The sequence below is a fragment of the Phoenix dactylifera genome, unplaced genomic scaffold, assembly GCF_009389715.1.
Source record: "Phoenix dactylifera cultivar Barhee BC4 unplaced genomic scaffold, palm_55x_up_171113_PBpolish2nd_filt_p 001013F, whole genome shotgun sequence".
In the NCBI taxonomy this organism is placed as follows: domain Eukaryota; kingdom Viridiplantae; phylum Streptophyta; class Magnoliopsida; order Arecales; family Arecaceae; genus Phoenix; species Phoenix dactylifera.
In genome coordinates, this window is record NW_024068367.1 from 45,026 (window position 1) to 63,043 (window position 18,018).

The window sequence follows — 18,018 nt, forward strand, 5'->3', positions numbered from 1 at the left end:
TTCACGTTGTGCGGATGTTAATTGAAACTCGGCATTTTTTTTTTTTTTTTTTTTTTTTAAGAGAGAGAGATGTGGGGTTAGGTGAGTGGGTGCTTTAATTTTCGTGCAACCTTGGGTGGTCTCACGGGGATTTTATCGAACAGTAGGTGGGCGGGAGTCATGGCGGAGCCGGAGGTGGGAAGGAAGACTGGGATGAGGGAGGGCGTACCTACGCAGCCCAACCGGAGTCATGTGGGGGAAGGTGCGAAGGGGCCGTCGTGGTCGGGGGTGGCTAGAGGTGCCCCGATGCGGCCGCATTGGACGAACCTTCGCATCACGGCTGCGGAGCTGGAAGCGCTGCAGAGACGATACGATGATGTGGTGGAAGTTGAGGAGGATAAGCTGGAGGAGACCCGGAAGCCATGGATGGATTCGGCGGTGCTGATTCGGAGCCTGGGAAGGGTCGTCCCTGCCGAATGGGTGGTTAAGGAACTTAGTCGGGTTCTGAAGCTCTCTGATATCCCGGAAATCTTCCCACTGTTGGAAGGCGTCCATGTGGTTCGGTTTACCTGCGAGGAACACAGGGAGCTGGCACTGAGTTGGGGGGCCATGGATGGTGGCATGGCAGTTACATGCCATGGAACGGGGGAGGCCAAACTTCATCCCTGGTGCCGGTGGGTTGAGCAAGGTGGTTGTCTGGCTTCGGATGCCCGGGCTGCCACTAGATTTCTGGGAGAAGTCCATCATTCTTCAGATGGCGGCGAAGGCTGGTAGGCCGCTGGCGGTGGACGAGGCAACGGAACAAGGAAAGAAATTGGGCTTTGCTAGGGTCAAGATCGAGGTGGACCTCAAGAATCCTCTAAGAGGTGGCACGTTTGTGAAGGGGAAGTCACAGAGGATGGAAGAGAGGGTTTGGCAATCGTTCATCTTTGAGAATCTTCCAAATCCGTGCTGCAGGTGTGGCAGAGTTGGCCATGGGGAAGGTTCATGTGTGTCCGGACCAATCGAGATTCCAGAGGATAGGAGTGGTAAGGCAGTGATGGAGGAAGAGATCCGATCATCGGAGGACTCTACACAGGGAGGGCTCAGTGGGAATGGCCCTTCGGAGACCCCGGGGTACGGACCGTGGATGGTTACCCACAGGGTTCGGCAAGTGTGGACTGGGAAAGGGAGTGAGAAACCTAGGAAGCAGTCGGCGGTGGCGGGCGGTCCCAAACCTGTGGGTACGCCCATCCGTGCGGAGGTCTCTTCGGTGGGTGGGGAGACGATCCTATCTGGCTCCCCGGTGGACCTGGACGGTTGGCAAAAGCCGTCCAAGGTGGCTCGGCGGAAGTCGCCGGACAAGGAAAAAGGGGCATGTTCCATTGGTAACTCAGGAGGAGGGGTGAGTCAACCTGGGAACGTGTTCGGCGCGTTGTCCGAGTCGACCAGCGACTCGGTGGTGGCTGATCGGGGCTTGCATGCAGGAGAACGGGCGGGTTTCCACGTCACGGCACGGCCCATTTCCCCTAAGGGTGGGCGGGCGGGGAACACTGGTCTTGGGCTGTTTTGCTCGAAGCCGGGGTCAAGTAGGCCTGGGGATGGGCCGGCCCCATTTAACCGAGGCTTGCCCATGACAGATCCGGGGCGCGGACCGGGTCTGAGTCCGATGAAGCGCGCCCGCAGCCCGTCTAAAAGGAATCGATGTGCCGACTTCGTGTGCCCATCTGGAGGTGCCCGGCCGGCCATGGGTCTTCGGAGACTGGCGGCGGGAGGACATCGGAGGAGCCAGAGCTCACCTCCGCCGACGGCATCGACGTGTCCCCGACCTCCTAGGGCAGCGGTGGCGACCGGTGATGGGCGGGAAGGTACGGGCGGAGTTTCTGCAGGTTGGAGGATCTCCCGTGCCACTTCTGTTGGGGACCTCTCGGCAGTCTTGCCGGCGGTGGAGGCGACGGCAGGGGCGGTGGAGGCTTTGGCGGGGACGGTGCGACAGTCGGAAGGTCGGGAGTCGGCCGTTCAAACAGGGGGTGGGGCTGGCTTGAAGGAAGGTTGCGGCACGAAGGAAGCTGGGGCTACTGTGGACTCTGTGTGCCATCCGGCACGGGAACACAGTGCCCCAAGCCACAGCCAAGTATTGTCTCAGATCTTGGCTGCGGTGCAAAAGGAAGCCTCTGAGTCTTTTCCCAAGGAAGGAGTGAATGTGGATAGTGGGGTCGACTCTGGTAGGGAGAGCCGGGCCAATGAAACAGGTTGTCAATGAAGCTAATCCTTTGGAATTGTCGGGGGGCCGGGAAACCTTTTTTCGCCCCGGCTTTTCGGAGGTTGGTGCAGGTGCACAACCCTGATATGTGTATTTTATTTGAGACCCGGTTAGCCGAGAGGAGTATTGTGAGAGCTAGGAGGGCACTCCCGCGATCTTGGGGATTCTATGCTGTGGAAGCTCAGGGGTTGTCGGGAGGTATTATTGTAACTTGGAAATTGGATTGTAGTAATGTGGACATCTTTAATGTAAGTAGCCAAGAAGTGATTATGGTGATATCAGAAGGGGAGGGGAGGCCATGGATTATTGGAGCTGTATATGCTAGTACTGATTTCAAGGCTCGGAGGACATTGTGGGAGGAGGCATCCAAGTTGGTGGATCAGGGGCACCCAGTATTGATTGCAGAAGATTTTAACTGTATTGATGATCCACAGGAGAAGATGGGTGGGAGCCAATTCTCATATCAGAGGAAGGTGAAGGAATTTCAGGAGTTTATTTCGACAAATGGGCTGATAAATCTGGGGTTCACAGGGCCCAGATTCACATGGTGCAACAATCAACAGGGCCCAGCTAGAGTGTGGGAGAGGCTTGACAGGGCTTTTGCCACGGCTGGTTGGATTCAAGAGTTCCCAGATTATCATGTCAGACACCTCTCGCGGATAGCTTCAGATCACAGTCCAATACTGGTGAGCACTGATAGACACATCCCTTTTCACTGCCCTTTCAGGTTTGAGAGGTTATGGCTGTGTTACCCTCGGTCTTGGGGTGTTGTGAGCGAGGCGTGGTGCAAGCCGGTCCAAGGGATGCTATGTATCGGGTTTCTCGCAGACTTGAGTTGACAAGGAGATATCTTCGGAGGTGGAACAGGGTGGAGGTAGGGAACATATTCCGTAGAATTGATGAGTTAGAGGAGGCCATTGCAAATCTACAATCACGAGAGGCTGCGGGGGGTGGTCTATCACATGAGGAGTTGTCGGAATTGAGATCCTTCTTATCTATGCATGACTCCCTCCTTCACCAACAAGAGATCTTCTGGAGGCAGAAATCGAGGGTCAGTGGATTCAGGATGGGGACAGGAATACCAAGTTCTTTCATCAGTCGACATTGATCAGAAGACAGCGGAACAGGATCAGATCTATCAGGGGTGAGGATGGCTAGACCATAGAGGACCCAGATAAGATATGCAGGGTGTTTGAGCAGTTCTTCAGGGCCAGGTGGACAGAGCGGACAGGTAGTGGGATACATAATGAGCTACCCCTTCCATCTGAGGGGGTGTCCGGTGAGGATGCTTTAGCACTGATCAGACCGGTATCGGGGCGGGAGATCCAGGAGGCGGTGTGGTCCCTAGAGGGGGACAAAGCCCCTGGGCCGGATGGCTTTCCACCCGTGTTCTTTCGTAGGTATTGGTTGATAGTTGGACATGATGTTATTGAGGCCATCCAGCAGTTTTTTAGTACGGCCATGATGAGTCCGGATTGGCAGAGGACATTTATTACATTGATTCCCAAGCGCCAGGATGCTACTGAGCCTGGCCACTTTAGGCCAATCAGCCTATGCTCTACTCTGTATAAAGTCACGGCAAAGATCTTGGCAATTAGACTGAGAGGGATCTTACCCAGGATTATTAGTCCAGAGCAGGGTGCTTTCATAGGGGGGAGGAGTATATCAGATAATGTTCTGATTGCCCAGGAGTTCATGTTTGATCTGGAGAGGGCTCCTATGCGGCGTTGCCTCATGGGGGTCAAACTTGATATGGAGAGGGCATATGACAGGATGTGCTGGGATTTTCTTCGATCTTCCTTACAGAGTTTTGGCTTCCATGAGATGTGGATTAGGTGGGTTATGGGCTGTGTGACGGGCTCCTCCTTCTCCATTCTGGTAAATGGCACACCTTCTCACTTCTTTGATACATCTGTTGGACTTCGCCAGGGATGTCCATTGTCCCCCCTGCTATTTATCATTTGTGCAGATGCATTATCCAGAGCTCTTCGATCTGCAGTGGGTTCACAGACTCTGGAGGTTTATAGGCCGGTGTAGAGGGCCATGCCGATTTTCCACTTGCTATTTGCTGATGATTGCTTACTGTTGGCTAGGGCGACCTGGCAGACTGCACATACGGTCCGGAGGATCCTCTATGACTACTGTACTGCTTCTGGTCAACGGATCAACTTGGAGAAATCGTCTATTCTTTTCAGTCCGAAGACCAAGGCTCAGATAAAGGCAGCTATTATGGAGATTATGGGAGTTGGTGAGCAGGTGGGCACCTTGGCATACCTGGGTGTGCCGATTCTTGGGCGACGTCTACGTAGTGGAGATGTTCTCTCTCTTGAGCACAGCATCAGACACAGGTTGGAGGGATGGCAGATGCATACATTATCTATGATGGGTAGAGTCACATTGGCACGGTCAGTACTTAGTGCTATTCCGATATATCTTATTTCCCACGCTGTCCTCCCCGTATCTTCGTTGAGATCAGTTGAGCGACTTATCAGAGACTTTATCTGGGGGAGGCGTGGTGACAGAGGCAGAGCACATCTAGTGGCTTGGGAGGTGGTCTGTCAGCCGGTTAGACATGGTGGTTTGGGAGTGCCGTCCTTGGTGGCACGATGGGAGGACTCGGTTATGCGGTTGGCAGCTAGCCTCATGCTGGAGCCCGAGAGTATATGGTCCTCCCTGACGAGGGCTAAGTACGGTGCATTGACGGTTGGTGTTAGGGCGGGGCGGCTCCACTCCCCTATCTGGAGGGAGATCAGTGCTAGGGCTACATTAGTGCTTCCGGCGATCCGGTGGGCTATCGGGGATGGTATGTCGGTGGATGTCCTTGAGGATAGTTGGGTGACTGAGTTACCGATTAGCAGGCTACCGGCCATGGTGGACACGGGTAGGCTGATGGGACGTCGAGTTAGTGATTTGCTAGTCCCAGGGGAGGGGAGATGGGATGAAGTGTTTGTTCGGGAGACTTTTGGGGAGCACTTGGCGGAGAGGATTTTGGCCTTACCGATCCCGCTCCGGGCGGAGCCTGACAGATTGGTCTGGATTCCGACAGGCCGGTCGAGGGTGCGTGCCAGGGACATCCATGTGTGGACCAGTAGGGAGCCGGAGAGGCGGATTGATGGCGGATGGATATGGAGGATGAGGGTGCATCCCCGGGTGGCACTTTTTCTATGGAAGGTGGCTTGGGGCTGCCTTCCGACCAGGAGTATGTTGGCCAGACGGGGGATGAGGATGGGATCACTATGTGAGGTATGCCTGGATGCTGAGGAGACCATCGGCCATGTACTTCTCCGATGCCCAATAGCAGTGCAGTGTTGGAGATCGGCCTCGGCGCTACTCCCTCCTTTGTGGGAGTCGGTGGAGGATTTGCTGCGGTATTTGCGTGAGGCTACTCGGAGGCCGAGGGATGCTGAGACAGGTTCCATTGTGGCTTATCTAGCCTATCACATATGGCTGGCTAGGAATGACCGTCTTTTCGAGGGCGGGCGGTTACCCTCACGGGCTGTGATGGAGAGAGCACTGCGGCAGGCAGCGGAGACATCTATGTTGGCCACGTCGGCTCCACTTGGGAGGACTAGGGATATCTGGGGTACTTGCACTGCTGTTTCAGCGTCCAGGTTTAGTTTCTTCTCTTGGGTACCCCCACCCCCTGGCTATCTTAAGGTGAATTTCGATGGTGGTATGGCGGAGGATGGCGCATCGGGAGGCGTGGGTTTCGTGATCAGGGACCACCGTGGTACATTTATCGCGGCTGGAGGACGGAGTATTTTTGGATGTTCGGTGGTGGGAGCAGAGTTGCAAGCTGCTTGGGAGGGCGTTCTGGTCGCGAGACGGGTTCTGGGGGCCGACAGACTTGTTCTCGAGGGTGATTGCTCTACAGTGATTGACTGGATACGAGGTGTGGATACGTATGGGGATGGTCACCCTCTGATACGGGACACACGCAGTCTGGTACGGGAGCTGACTTCCTGTCAGATTGCCCATGCCTACCGAGAGGCGAACAGTGCAGCAGACTGGGTCGCCTCTTATGTTGCCCGGCATACTGGGGAGGCCTTCTGGTCTAGATTAGAGGGCATTCCACATGCTTTATTTTGTCTACTTTTCTTTGATATGTCTGGATGTATTCACGTTAGAGGTATATGAATGAAATACCGTTTTGACCAAAAAAAAAAAAACTCGGCATGCTCATTTGTCACATATATCCTTTTCTAAATGCTAATATTACATGGAACTATAAAGGATTGGATTTGGGCCGCTTGGCTTGGTCTGTTGAGAAGGGGCCATTCCAACTGCATCTGATACAAGTTACTAACTTTGTAGTTTGCCAGCATTATGCGCCTATAATTCGTGTGACATTGCATAATTGGTTGGTCATAGAAAGTGTAGCATTATGCACTCTCATCCGGAGAGTGCCTCCGGATTGCGCTTTGTGGTATGGATTGTGCTAGTTTTCTCCTCTGACAGGGGCATGTATTCTATGCGACTGAAGGCTCTGGCATGGATGATGCTCCATTGCGAAGACAAAATATCGTGTTGGATTGTGAATTCTCCTTTGTCAGTAAAATGTACTAGAGGCTCCGTTGGGGGCGAGGAAGCTTCCAATTTTCTATGACAAAGCATGCAATCTTTTACCATGCTTTGGCATGTTTACTTGTTTAGTTTTAGGATTCTCGTCTAAATTTTTATTGACCATCCAAGTAGCATGTAGATCACTCATTTTGAATTGAGATGACCCTAATGAATAATATGCATCCCCCTAAATTATAGGTTGATAATTATTAATTGGTTTCTAAAAAATTTTGATTTACATGCATCGACAATCAACATCATGCTATGTCAAGTCAGCAGAATATTTGCAAGGGAAGCATCATCAAACCATGCTAACTGAGTAGCATGTAATCCATGCCCTTCACTCCTCGTATAAGCTTTCTATCCCTTTGTTGTTGCCTTTTATATCGCTATCCTGACGTGGAAGTTCATCGAAATTCACGTGTGCCTACCTTCCGGTTATCCAATATGCCATGCAAACCTTTCAAAACAAACTACCATATCAATTTCCATCATATGTATACTTATAGATTTTTATACATTTTCTAAGTACCATCCATGAAGAGATATCATGCGTCATATGCTGCAGCATGCCTCGGAACCATGCTGCCCTGTATTGTTTACAGACTAGAATTTAGCAATAAAGATTATTCGCGTATATATGACATTTTACAAACAGAACCCTTGCCTCCAGACGGTATAACTGAACCAGCTGAAGAAACAAGTTGGCCGTTGCCATCAGAATAAACAGTTCAATATATATTTTTTTTACTGTTTTTTTCTCAATGATTTTAAATGTCAAAATTTGTATGTTAATATACAAAACCACCTCCTTTTCTCCCAATAAGTAGCATTTTAAGCACAACAATATGTAGCATGGTATGCCATTGGTTCAACACGGGATGCACCGACACTCAATATAGTGACAGAATAGCGCCGATATGGAGCCCAGTACCAAGACGGTAAATCTTGATGTATATGAATAATTTCTCGCAGCCATGGAAGGGAAAAGATACAGGTCCGGTGGGAATAGTGATGGTTAAGCCACTGCAAGGTATAAATTAGCATTCCTCCTCATCTTATCGATTATGTATGTGGAACTTTAAGCTGCCTGTCTACCAAGGCGGACGGTCATCTTCCCTAGTTCGCGGTGGCTCTGGTTTCCAACCAGGTTTCTCATCCCAGTACATATCATAATATATATGGCCAGGATCACGGGACTCCACACAGCACCACAGGCCCACGTATCTTTTCACACGCTTTCTGAACTTCTCCTCCCTTACCTAATCATTCATTAGCATGGCACATAGTTCAGAAAATCTTGTGCTTTTGAGCAAAAATGCCTGAGAGTTGCAGAAAAAAAGGAGAACATAATCAGCTTACCTCATCCGTGAATCCTTGAAAGGCATCCTCCATCGATGAGAACTGTATGACTTTCACATCTTTGTATAGGGAGAAAGCTTGTATGAACTGCATGGCGAAACACCCTCGAGTCAGGCTTCTGCCCAAACAGACATAGGACCAAAAGTGCTTGGATGTGTAGAGTGAAGCATTTGTCTCATATTGAATTGAAAAGGACACCCACTCCGTTTGATGAACAATATATTACCTTCAGATAATAAACTCATCTATACAGTATTGTGGTTAACTATCTAACAAGACAGTGATCAGCTATTCAAAGGCAACAACTCTGTCCAATTAGTTACGTGCATGTTGAGAATCTCATCGATGGCAAGCTTCAATTGTTTTTCTTTTTTTTTTCCACTGAATAAGATAAATAAGATGGAAATAAGTTGTAATGGTTCTAAGCTCCTAAAATATTCAAAGAATTCTGCATGCAATATACTTTTTTTTGGAGTAAATTCTGTGGTAGAATGCAAATTAATCAAAGATATCGAGTTAACGGATTTAGAACAGCGAGATGTGAACACATCTTTCTCTCACAACAATGGACTTTTATAGATACAACTCTCACTTCGTACTTCAAGAACAAGGTGAAAAGTGCTCCTATTTTTGTAGATGTTTATATTTTATTATATGTACTTTGAGGCCATAAATGAATGAGAAGAGCATCAAGTAAACAACAAATGTAACAGGAAATGATGATTAGAGTACATCCAATAGATTTAAGCAAACAAGTGGTGAATGATTCATGAAGTGTTGATTTTTAAACTTTATTTTTCTAATTTGTAATTAAAGTTCTACTAAAGTTAAACTAAAATGAACGAGAACCTAAACAAACAAGAGGATATGTAATATCATATCAGCATCTAGGACTAGTGTTCTATGCCTTGTACATATCCAACACTGCATATATGCAAGGTTCCAAAGCTACAAGCTTCATTGGTTGATAAATTAAAAAAATATCGTAATTATGAAGAAAGAAATTTTTTAGTTGACTTTCCAAGAAATGTCATCATAAATTAAACAAGCTACCAAATTTAAAACTCAATAGCCATAAGTACAATCCAAACTATCAGAAGCATAAATTAAGTGGCATATGCAAGTACCATCTGTTGGGTGCTATGCTTTGGAAAACGAAGAACTCCTCGTCTAGTTGTTTCATTGGCTATTTGGCATTTTGCAGAATGGTCATCACAAAGTTGAACTTCAAGTAGTGACTCCTTTATCTAAAGTAATTAGGAAAAGTGAATTGTATTGATATGCAAGAAATACACCAGCTGTTGACTGTTTTTGCATCTAAAATAGCTTCATTTACTTACCTCTTTTGGAACCAATGGATTCTGAAGGAAGGAATACTCTCTGAAATCAATTCTAGGGCCAAATTCTGCTTCAGGAAGTTCATTCAGCATCATATTCACCTGTGCATTTACATGTTTTCTTATAATGAGAAAATAGATGCGGCAGACACCACAAGAATTTTAATTTGAAGAAAATTACTGAACAAAGATGAAAAATCTATCAAAGCAGAAGTCTGAATATTAGTTTATTACAATGATATCTCAGAGCAGAATAATTTTCCATAGCCATAAAAATCTTCTGATTCATGCAAGTTATGTAGTTTAGACTGTTTGCAATGTTATGAATCATAATCTCTTTAAATAAGCATTAAGCATGAAGATAGTATAATTATACTAGGTATATTATCCCTTAAAATAAGCTTCTCAGAACAATATCGAACTACAAAAAAAAGAAGAAGAAGGGAAAAAAAAAGCATATACATTTATATGCAGTACACTATCACCAGATAAAGAAAATTTTATGTTACAGAATAATGATGTGGACCATGACTTTATCCTTATGTAAACCAAAATGTAAATGCATGGGGTGATCTTGGGACCAAATTCTCAAAATCCAATGGCTATAATGACTTTTCAAACAAACAGATGGCATCTGTTATATCTTGAATAGGTGAAGTGTATTATCCAATGCCTGGAAAAGGCCTGTAAATGGATGAGTGGGCCAGATTAGGCCATATCACTAATATCTAACAAAAAGAAGATATAATCTTATGGCTCTGAAGGCCTCACAGATCAATAGACGAACTAGATAAATTTGTCTAGTCCATCTAACTAAATGAACTTATAATCCAATGGCTTTGAAAGCCTTCTGGATCAATAGATGGATCAGATTAAAGTGTTTGGCTCATCTGACCAGATTAACTTACAATCTAATGGCTTTATAAGCCTAGTGCATCAATCAATGGACTAGATTAAGCCGATTGGTTTATATAATATAACTAAGTCACTTATGATCTGATGGCTCTAAAAGCCGTGCAGATCAATCCATGAACCAGGTTAAGGTATTTAGTTCATTGAACCAAAGTCACTTATGACTCTTCTGGATAATCAATGGACCAGATTAAGTCATTTGGTTCACTTACGTCATTTACAATCCAGTGGATTTAAAAGGATTGCAGGTCGATTAAGGGACCAGAGTAAGTCGTTTAATACATTTAACTAAAGCCACTTAACGATCCGATGGCTCCAAAAGCCTCGTAGAACAATTAACAGATCAGATTAAGTTGTTTTGTTCATTAACTAAATGCAGTTATAATCTGATGGCTCTAGAAGCCTTGCTAACGAATAAACGAATGGGATTTATTTTAGTCAATGTAACTTATCATCATAGGCTATGAAAAGTACACTTACAATCCAATGTTTTAGAAACCATGCCTACATCTTATGGAAGATGCCTACAATCTAACGATTGTAGATGCAACACTTACAGTCTAACGGCTCTAGTCATGATGTGATCCCAAATTAAGAGCAGTTTCTTAGGGTTTATTGCATTAGAAAAATACATAATTGCTCCTTAAAGATGGGAGCAACTACTCATCTGAAGAGGCCACCTTATATTCAGACGACAAAAAGAATAGCCAACTAAAAAATAAATGGTTGCCAGGTGGTTATCATGAAATCCTCTATAAATACTCTCTTAGAGAATATGAGAATTTTTGCTCTGATATTCCCCCCCAAAATCATACTCCCGCTCTTAGAAAAGGTGAGATGCCACCCATTGCACACCCGATTCTTCTTTTTTTTTTAAGATCAAATACTAAAGTAGGGATCTTATTCCCTTCTTCTATAAGAGAGTCTCAAGACTCTGTGCATACAGGTCATTGACCCCTTAACATGAAGTATGTCTTCATTCATACTTCAATCAGAAATGAATTAGCCTCATCCAAAATGAGATTCCAGTCTCAAAATTTAAATAGGATCCTTATTCTGTTTTCATAAAGAGTCCAAGTCTCCATTAATAGGGAGCAGGCCTTTTGGTCATGCTTCAATTAGAAGTCAACGGACTTCATTGAAATGAAAATTGAGTCCCACAAGTATAGGATTTTGATCCTATTCTTATAAGGAGTCCAGGACTCCATCAATAGAAGGTTAAACCCCGCTTAACATGAAGAATGCCATCAATAATACTTTCACTAGAAGTCAACAGATTTCATTTAAAAAGAGATTCTGGTTTCGTAGTTCCCACAGGATTTCAATCCTATTTTATAAGGAGTTTTAAACTCCATTAATAGAGGACACATGAAGTAGACCCTTGGTTCTACTTTGGAAACCAAAGACTAAATCAAAATGGGATCTTTGACTTCATTATTTGGTGTAACATCTTGATCTTATATTGATTAAGAGTCTTAGACTGTATTAATGAAAAGAAATCAAAGATTTTTAAACAAGAAGTGTCTTAAATTATGCTTCAAAAGCAACTATGATTAATATTTTTTTAAAAAAAAGAATAATATCATGGTTTTAAAATAAAAATGGGCGTTTAGCCTTACTTTAAAAAGAAATCTAAATTCTACTGGCAATAGAATTTGATTTCAACTCCACTTTCAAAAGTCTTAAGTATAATGATATTGTTAAAATAAAAATAATTAAACTTCAATTCTTAATTTCACAAAATTCAGAATATAATTTTAATTCCAAATTGACATTATATTGACATTCATCCAAATTGATGTCATATTGACTTCTATCTTCTGAAATTATACAATAAAGAAAAAAAAGTTGATAAATCCAAGTTTGTATTAGTTAGCAACTGTGTAAAGTTTATTAATCGGAGACTTCCTAATCAAAAAGGAGTAATCAATAAAACATTCTTGAGTCTATTGGAAGTCTTGGACCTACTTAAATAACAAACCCTGACATATGGGTGAATTTGAACAAATCATACCCTAAATTATTTGTGTATCAATATCTATCCTAAGGTTTAATACCAAGGGACAGATTTGTGATCCCACAGTAAAATTTTGGTTACTTGCACATGGAAAGTGCAAAAACATACAGCAAACAGAAAACAGCTATAGAGACATATTGAAAATATTAACCAATTCACTTTATTGATTGTTATCATTGTTGTAATCTTTTCACAGTTTTCTAATTTTTAGCCGCAATTTGAAGCCTAAACTGCTACAACAACTCATCTGGTTGGGGCCAGAAGTGAGAACGAATTTTTGAACCTTGACTAGAACAATGATGGTGATGAAGGGTACATAAGATTGAACCCAAAAAATTGAGGAAATGGGAGTAAGAGCACCAAAGAAAAAACAAAGGCCAAGTTTACAAAACCTTCTTTGTGCCAAAGTGTGCCAAAAGACTGGGCACAAAGGCATACACCAAGTGGCTAAGAAGTAGAGCTCAAGTTACAGACTTATTTGGACTCCAATCGAAAGAAGACAAGTCTCGAATTTACAGGATAGAAAGTTAAGATGGACAAGATTGAGGTTGAACTCCACACATTAAAGACGTTCTCAACTCGCATTACTCAAAATTGTGGTCTGAAAGAGAGAAAACTGAAACATTTTAGCAGAAGCACTTGAGTTTCAGAAAAATAATTTTATGTTAGGAGAGCTGAAAAAAGGGTCAAATCAGCAACTGCATTGCACAATGTAGTTATAACTGTGCACAAGAACCAGGCTCACTGTATTCCCAATTGAAATTTCAAGAAATATTGCAATGCCATTAGCAGAATATCACAAAGGCAATAAAAGGCTTCTGCAAAATTGGAGACTTACTACTGACATGAAATCAGGCCATATGTTAACATTGGGTGTGCATGGGTTGGGTCAGATTTGTTTGGAGATACACCCAAAACTGAACTAATTTAACTCGGTTTTCTAAAATCGGAATGAAACCGAATCGACCATGTACAAAAATTGCTTGAAACCAATCCAAGAAATTTGGTTCGATTTATTGGGTTCATGTACAATGGGTTGGGCTAAATGGGCTGGATTAAGTTTAAACATAAAAATTTCAGTTTTTATAGGTTGATATTTAATGAACTGGACTAAATGGGCTGAGCTAAGTCAAAAACATAAAAATTTATTTTATATATAAGAGAAAATATAAAAAAATAAAAACAAATTAAAATATATACACGCACATATATGAGTCGGGTCGGGTCAAGTTGGGTTGGTTGGAAAATATATATTTATATATGTACATATAGGTTGGGTTGGGTCGATTTGAATTGATTTTCTAAAAACTCAAACTAAAGCTGAACCGGATTTCTTCGGTTCAAGACTTTCTCAAACCGACACCAAACCGAATTTTAAAAAAAAACGATATAAACCAAACCAACAAGACTGGTTCCGATCAGGTTCACAATTTGGCCCCTTTTTTGCACATCCTTGGTTAATTTCCAAGAGAAGGGTACCAGAGGTAGTTGTTGACCAATAGCCAGCTAGTCCTTTTCAATAAAATATATAAAATAGTTGCAACATTTTAGTTCGTAGATTTTCAGTCTTGTCTTGAAAAGCTAATCTCAAGGTTTTAAATATTATAGGACAGGGTCATCTCAGTTTTCCTATGGAACATGACACCTGGTCCATGTTCCATATCCCATCATCCTGGTCCATATCTCATCTCGGTTTTAGATACTGACACTCAAGACAATGGATGTCCCATATTCCGTGATCCTAGTCCATGTCCCAACTCATCTAGTTCCCACATTTGGGACGGTGAGATACCAAATGCCTTCATTATGGGCTAATAGTTAGCGATTAACCTACTATAACACCTAATATTCTTCATTACTTAAAGGCATTTCTAAATTGGCCTCGAGGTGGACGAAAGTGGTTTGTCAAAAGTGATTTTTTCATTTTTTGAGAGTTTGGACCAAAATGTAAAAAATGAAAGCGACTTTGGACCCTAAAATCACTTTCCTAAAAACAACTAGGTGGGGTTAACATGACTTCCAGCCTGTCTCAACTTAAAGGTATCGAAAGTCGACCTTTAAGAGGAAAATGGGGGTCTCATTTTCAGCCCCCACTTCACCTCTTCCCCAAATACGGTCACCTCCTTCCTGATCCCTACGCCTCCCACTTGTGCTGCCCCTCTATGTTGTTGAACCTCCTTACTATGTTGTTGAACCTTCCTCATGCCCGACCACACTCTTGTCCTTATCCTTCATTCAGGTTTAGATGGACGGTGTTAGGCTACACAGTAGACAGTGACCTTTGCCACTTTTTCCCCAGTTTGGCCTCGCCGTAGCTTCCGAACATTAGATATGCATTTTCCAGCAACTAGAATACACTAACTATTTGTTGATCCTTCAAAAGTTGAAAGTTAAGGAGCAAGAGTTGGATTAGTGGCAAAATGCTTCCATGATCCACTGTAAGGGAGCAAATGGCCTAACAAAAAAAAACCACAATATTTGACACATGCCTCTCATTAATAATATGTCAGGAGAATACAACATAAGCAGTGCAGTCTACACAAACATGTAGATGAGTATATCTAACAAATTAAGTACCTCAAATATATGATCCATAGGGCAGATAAAAGGTTGCCTAGTCATTGTTCCTTTCATAATTCCAGGGTGTCCAAACCACATTCTATCAAACCTGCACCATAATGGAGGCATTACCTAAAGAAATGAACACAGAAGCAGGTCAGAATTTCAGTATTTCTAATAGAAATATATATAACGATAAATGATGTGAAGAAGCATGCTCCATATCAAGGTTGTCAAACGTAGTATTCCTTAACTTTATTGGAGTAGGCATTTCATCAAACTCCACATACTAGGTATTTATATGCTGCTGGAGGAACTATAAACCTTTCATATCTTTTCAACAATGGTATCAAAGCTCTTAACAACAGCAATATAAAATGAAAAATAACAGATTCATAATTTTGTCAAGATCGAAGTGCCTTACACTAGTGATGAGACAATAGTTGACAAAAAACAAATCATTTCTTCATTTAAAAACAAACAAACAGAAAAATAATGGCCTATAAAAAGGTTCTAAACAATGTCCGCCGTACCGGTACCGATCGGCGTACCGGTGGCTATACTAAAGATAATAAAGTCATTGCGTCATATCATGTATTGCAATAACGAGATAATTTTTTGTTAAATATGCTTAGTGAATATCTTTTTCTACAGAATTTTCGCTACACTTAAAAACGTGTTTATTTTAAGGAATCTGGTGCAAAGAAGTTTATCAGCTATCATAGCAAACCTGAAGACCATTCAAGAAAGAAGTATATTATGGCTTTGATTAAGATTTATTATGATTTATGAATAAGCAATAATAAGATTAACACAACTAAATTCCAGTTAGCAAAACATATAGATCGATCAAGAGGTGATATCTGCAAGCATGCATCCAGATGCTGGAATGCATCTTTTGATACTTGAAAGGGAAAAATAACATTTATACAACTATTATTAATTTTACAAAGTTAACTACAATCTGGCATAGAGTTGTTGATTTTTAATAGGTTTCAAACAGTAACACCAAAGAATAGGAAAAGAGAAACTTTTAAATGAATATCAAGTACTATCTGTAACAAGAGAAATCTCACTTACCAGTGTCCGGTTCAATAATGAAGCAATAGCAAATGCAGTCCTCATCTGCTTCAACTGAAAATTTGAAAGCCAATATATATATATATATATATATATATATATATATATATATATATATATATATATATATATATATAATGCTTGATCATTTAACATGAAGCATTTATATTATATGAGGTATTGACTAAAATGAAAGCCAATCTTACTTGATAATTGACTAATGAAAAGTGAGATTCAAGGTTATGTGGGCCATCTAGCAACAAGCTCTTTGGAATATTTGGTTTAAATGTCAAGAAACCATCTGTGAAAAGACTTCCATCAAGTAAAAAATACCATAGGAATTGCTACGAGATTCAGTCAGCACAAAATATAAGGATGCATGCTGTAGAAAATAACCGTGTGAGCATAAGGAAATAATTTATGATGTAGTAGGACACATTTGAGTTTTTAATCAAGTTTTTCCTCAGTTCAGTACTACTTAGTGGTTGCGGTATTCTTTTCATTAACATTCAAACTCAGAATCCCTCTTAAGGTCCAAGAGTCCGTGGATAATGGGACATGAGAGAATTATTGATTTCGAAAATCTTTTGACTAGACAAAAGGACCAGCCTAAAATGAAAATTGCAAAGAGCTTCCTTTGAAATGCCTCTTTGCAAATTAGGATTCAATTAAGCATGAAAAAAGCTGTTTTACATTACTCAACATAAAGCAAAATAAAAAAGGGCATCTCAATGCACAAGGCTCCTGCCGCTGCAAGGTTTGGAGAGGGTGATGAAAGGAATAAATCCCACAACTAAAGAACAAGTTATATACCTATATTGCATCCAAAGTTGTTCCTATAGGTATTAGCCAAAGCCAGCTCAAAGGGATGTTTTAACCAGCACTAACATGCTCTAATGTTTCGCGATCTCTTGAATTTGACAGATCTAATAGCGAACTTTGCACCATCAAAAGGCATCCAACAATCTCATGCTCACAATCAAAGAGAGCTTCTAGAAGGCTTGCCCGTGAAGCATCTAAGTCAAAGCTTTTGACTTCAATTTGGACGGCACCAGAGCCTCCATCTAAAGAATCAGGACATTGACCAAAAGATTAGAGAACATGGTTCGCCATACCAGCTCTAACCAGGCGATATGGAGCATACCATACAGTACTGGTTTGATACCGATATCCGGTACAGATGGCGTACCAATACTCGATATGGCGAAAAGACCCTGTATTATACCAACATAGTGCTAGTGTGGCACTGGTTTAGAGTCCGGTACCAAAACAGCGAACTTTGCTAGAGAACAATTCCACAGTGGACTTAGAGATTGGTGGATCCAACGCAAGAGTTTCACCCCTTCCAACAATCAACAATTAGGTCATTGTTGCAAGGATATTTTCACCTAGAAGCACCCCTACAGCAAGTTTACTTGTTCTCGTGGGTTGACTTAGTTGTTTAGTTTTCTTTAGACTCTGAGAACACCACTTGGCCCTATCACTTGTAAGGGTTCCTAGAGCCTATAAATCCTCTTATTTACTCCCTATTTCGTCAATCAACGAAGTTTAATTTCTCTTGAACGCACATCAACTCATGTTTTTCCTAAAATATTTTTTTACATGGTAAATTCTATGCAAGCCCTAGCTAATTTGGATGATTGGTGGCAAAGCCAATTGTAGAGTCCTTATTCATGGCATGCTTCAATGGTGTCAGTTGGTGGAGCCCCTGATAATAGCAAAGCCCTCTTGGTAGCAAGGCAGTAAGCCACTAGTTATCCCTAAATAGTTTGGTTCCTTAGTTACCCTTAACATTTTAGACTTTTAAGTTTAATTTCTGGTTTCTTACTTTTGTGTTTAGTTTAATTTTTGCTTAGTAGTTTAGCTTGTCACTTAGCTAGTTTAGTCTTCCACTAGGTAACTCTGAAGCTAATGTCAGGCCTTCCTCATTTGCATCAGCAGATTTTGGTATTAGAGCTCGATCTCAA

The 18,018-nt window shown here is 42.4% G+C and overlaps 1 protein-coding gene across 1 annotated transcript in view; it reads right to left on the reverse strand.

Annotated features, from left to right (window-relative positions):
• Positions 1 to 7,495: 7,495 nt before the first annotated feature.
• Positions 7,496 to 18,018, reverse strand: part of LOC103717721 (arabinosyltransferase XEG113) — a 31,638-nt gene continuing 21,115 nt past the window's right edge. Inside the window, 7 exon segments of the mRNA XM_039121218.1 lie at positions 7,496 to 8,046; positions 8,147 to 8,233; positions 9,274 to 9,393; positions 9,487 to 9,585; positions 14,990 to 15,103; positions 16,052 to 16,105; positions 16,258 to 16,352. Coding sequence (XP_038977146.1) covers positions 7,879 to 8,046; positions 8,147 to 8,233; positions 9,274 to 9,393; positions 9,487 to 9,585; positions 14,990 to 15,103; positions 16,052 to 16,105; positions 16,258 to 16,352 — 737 coding nt within the window. The 3' untranslated portion in view covers positions 7,496 to 7,878.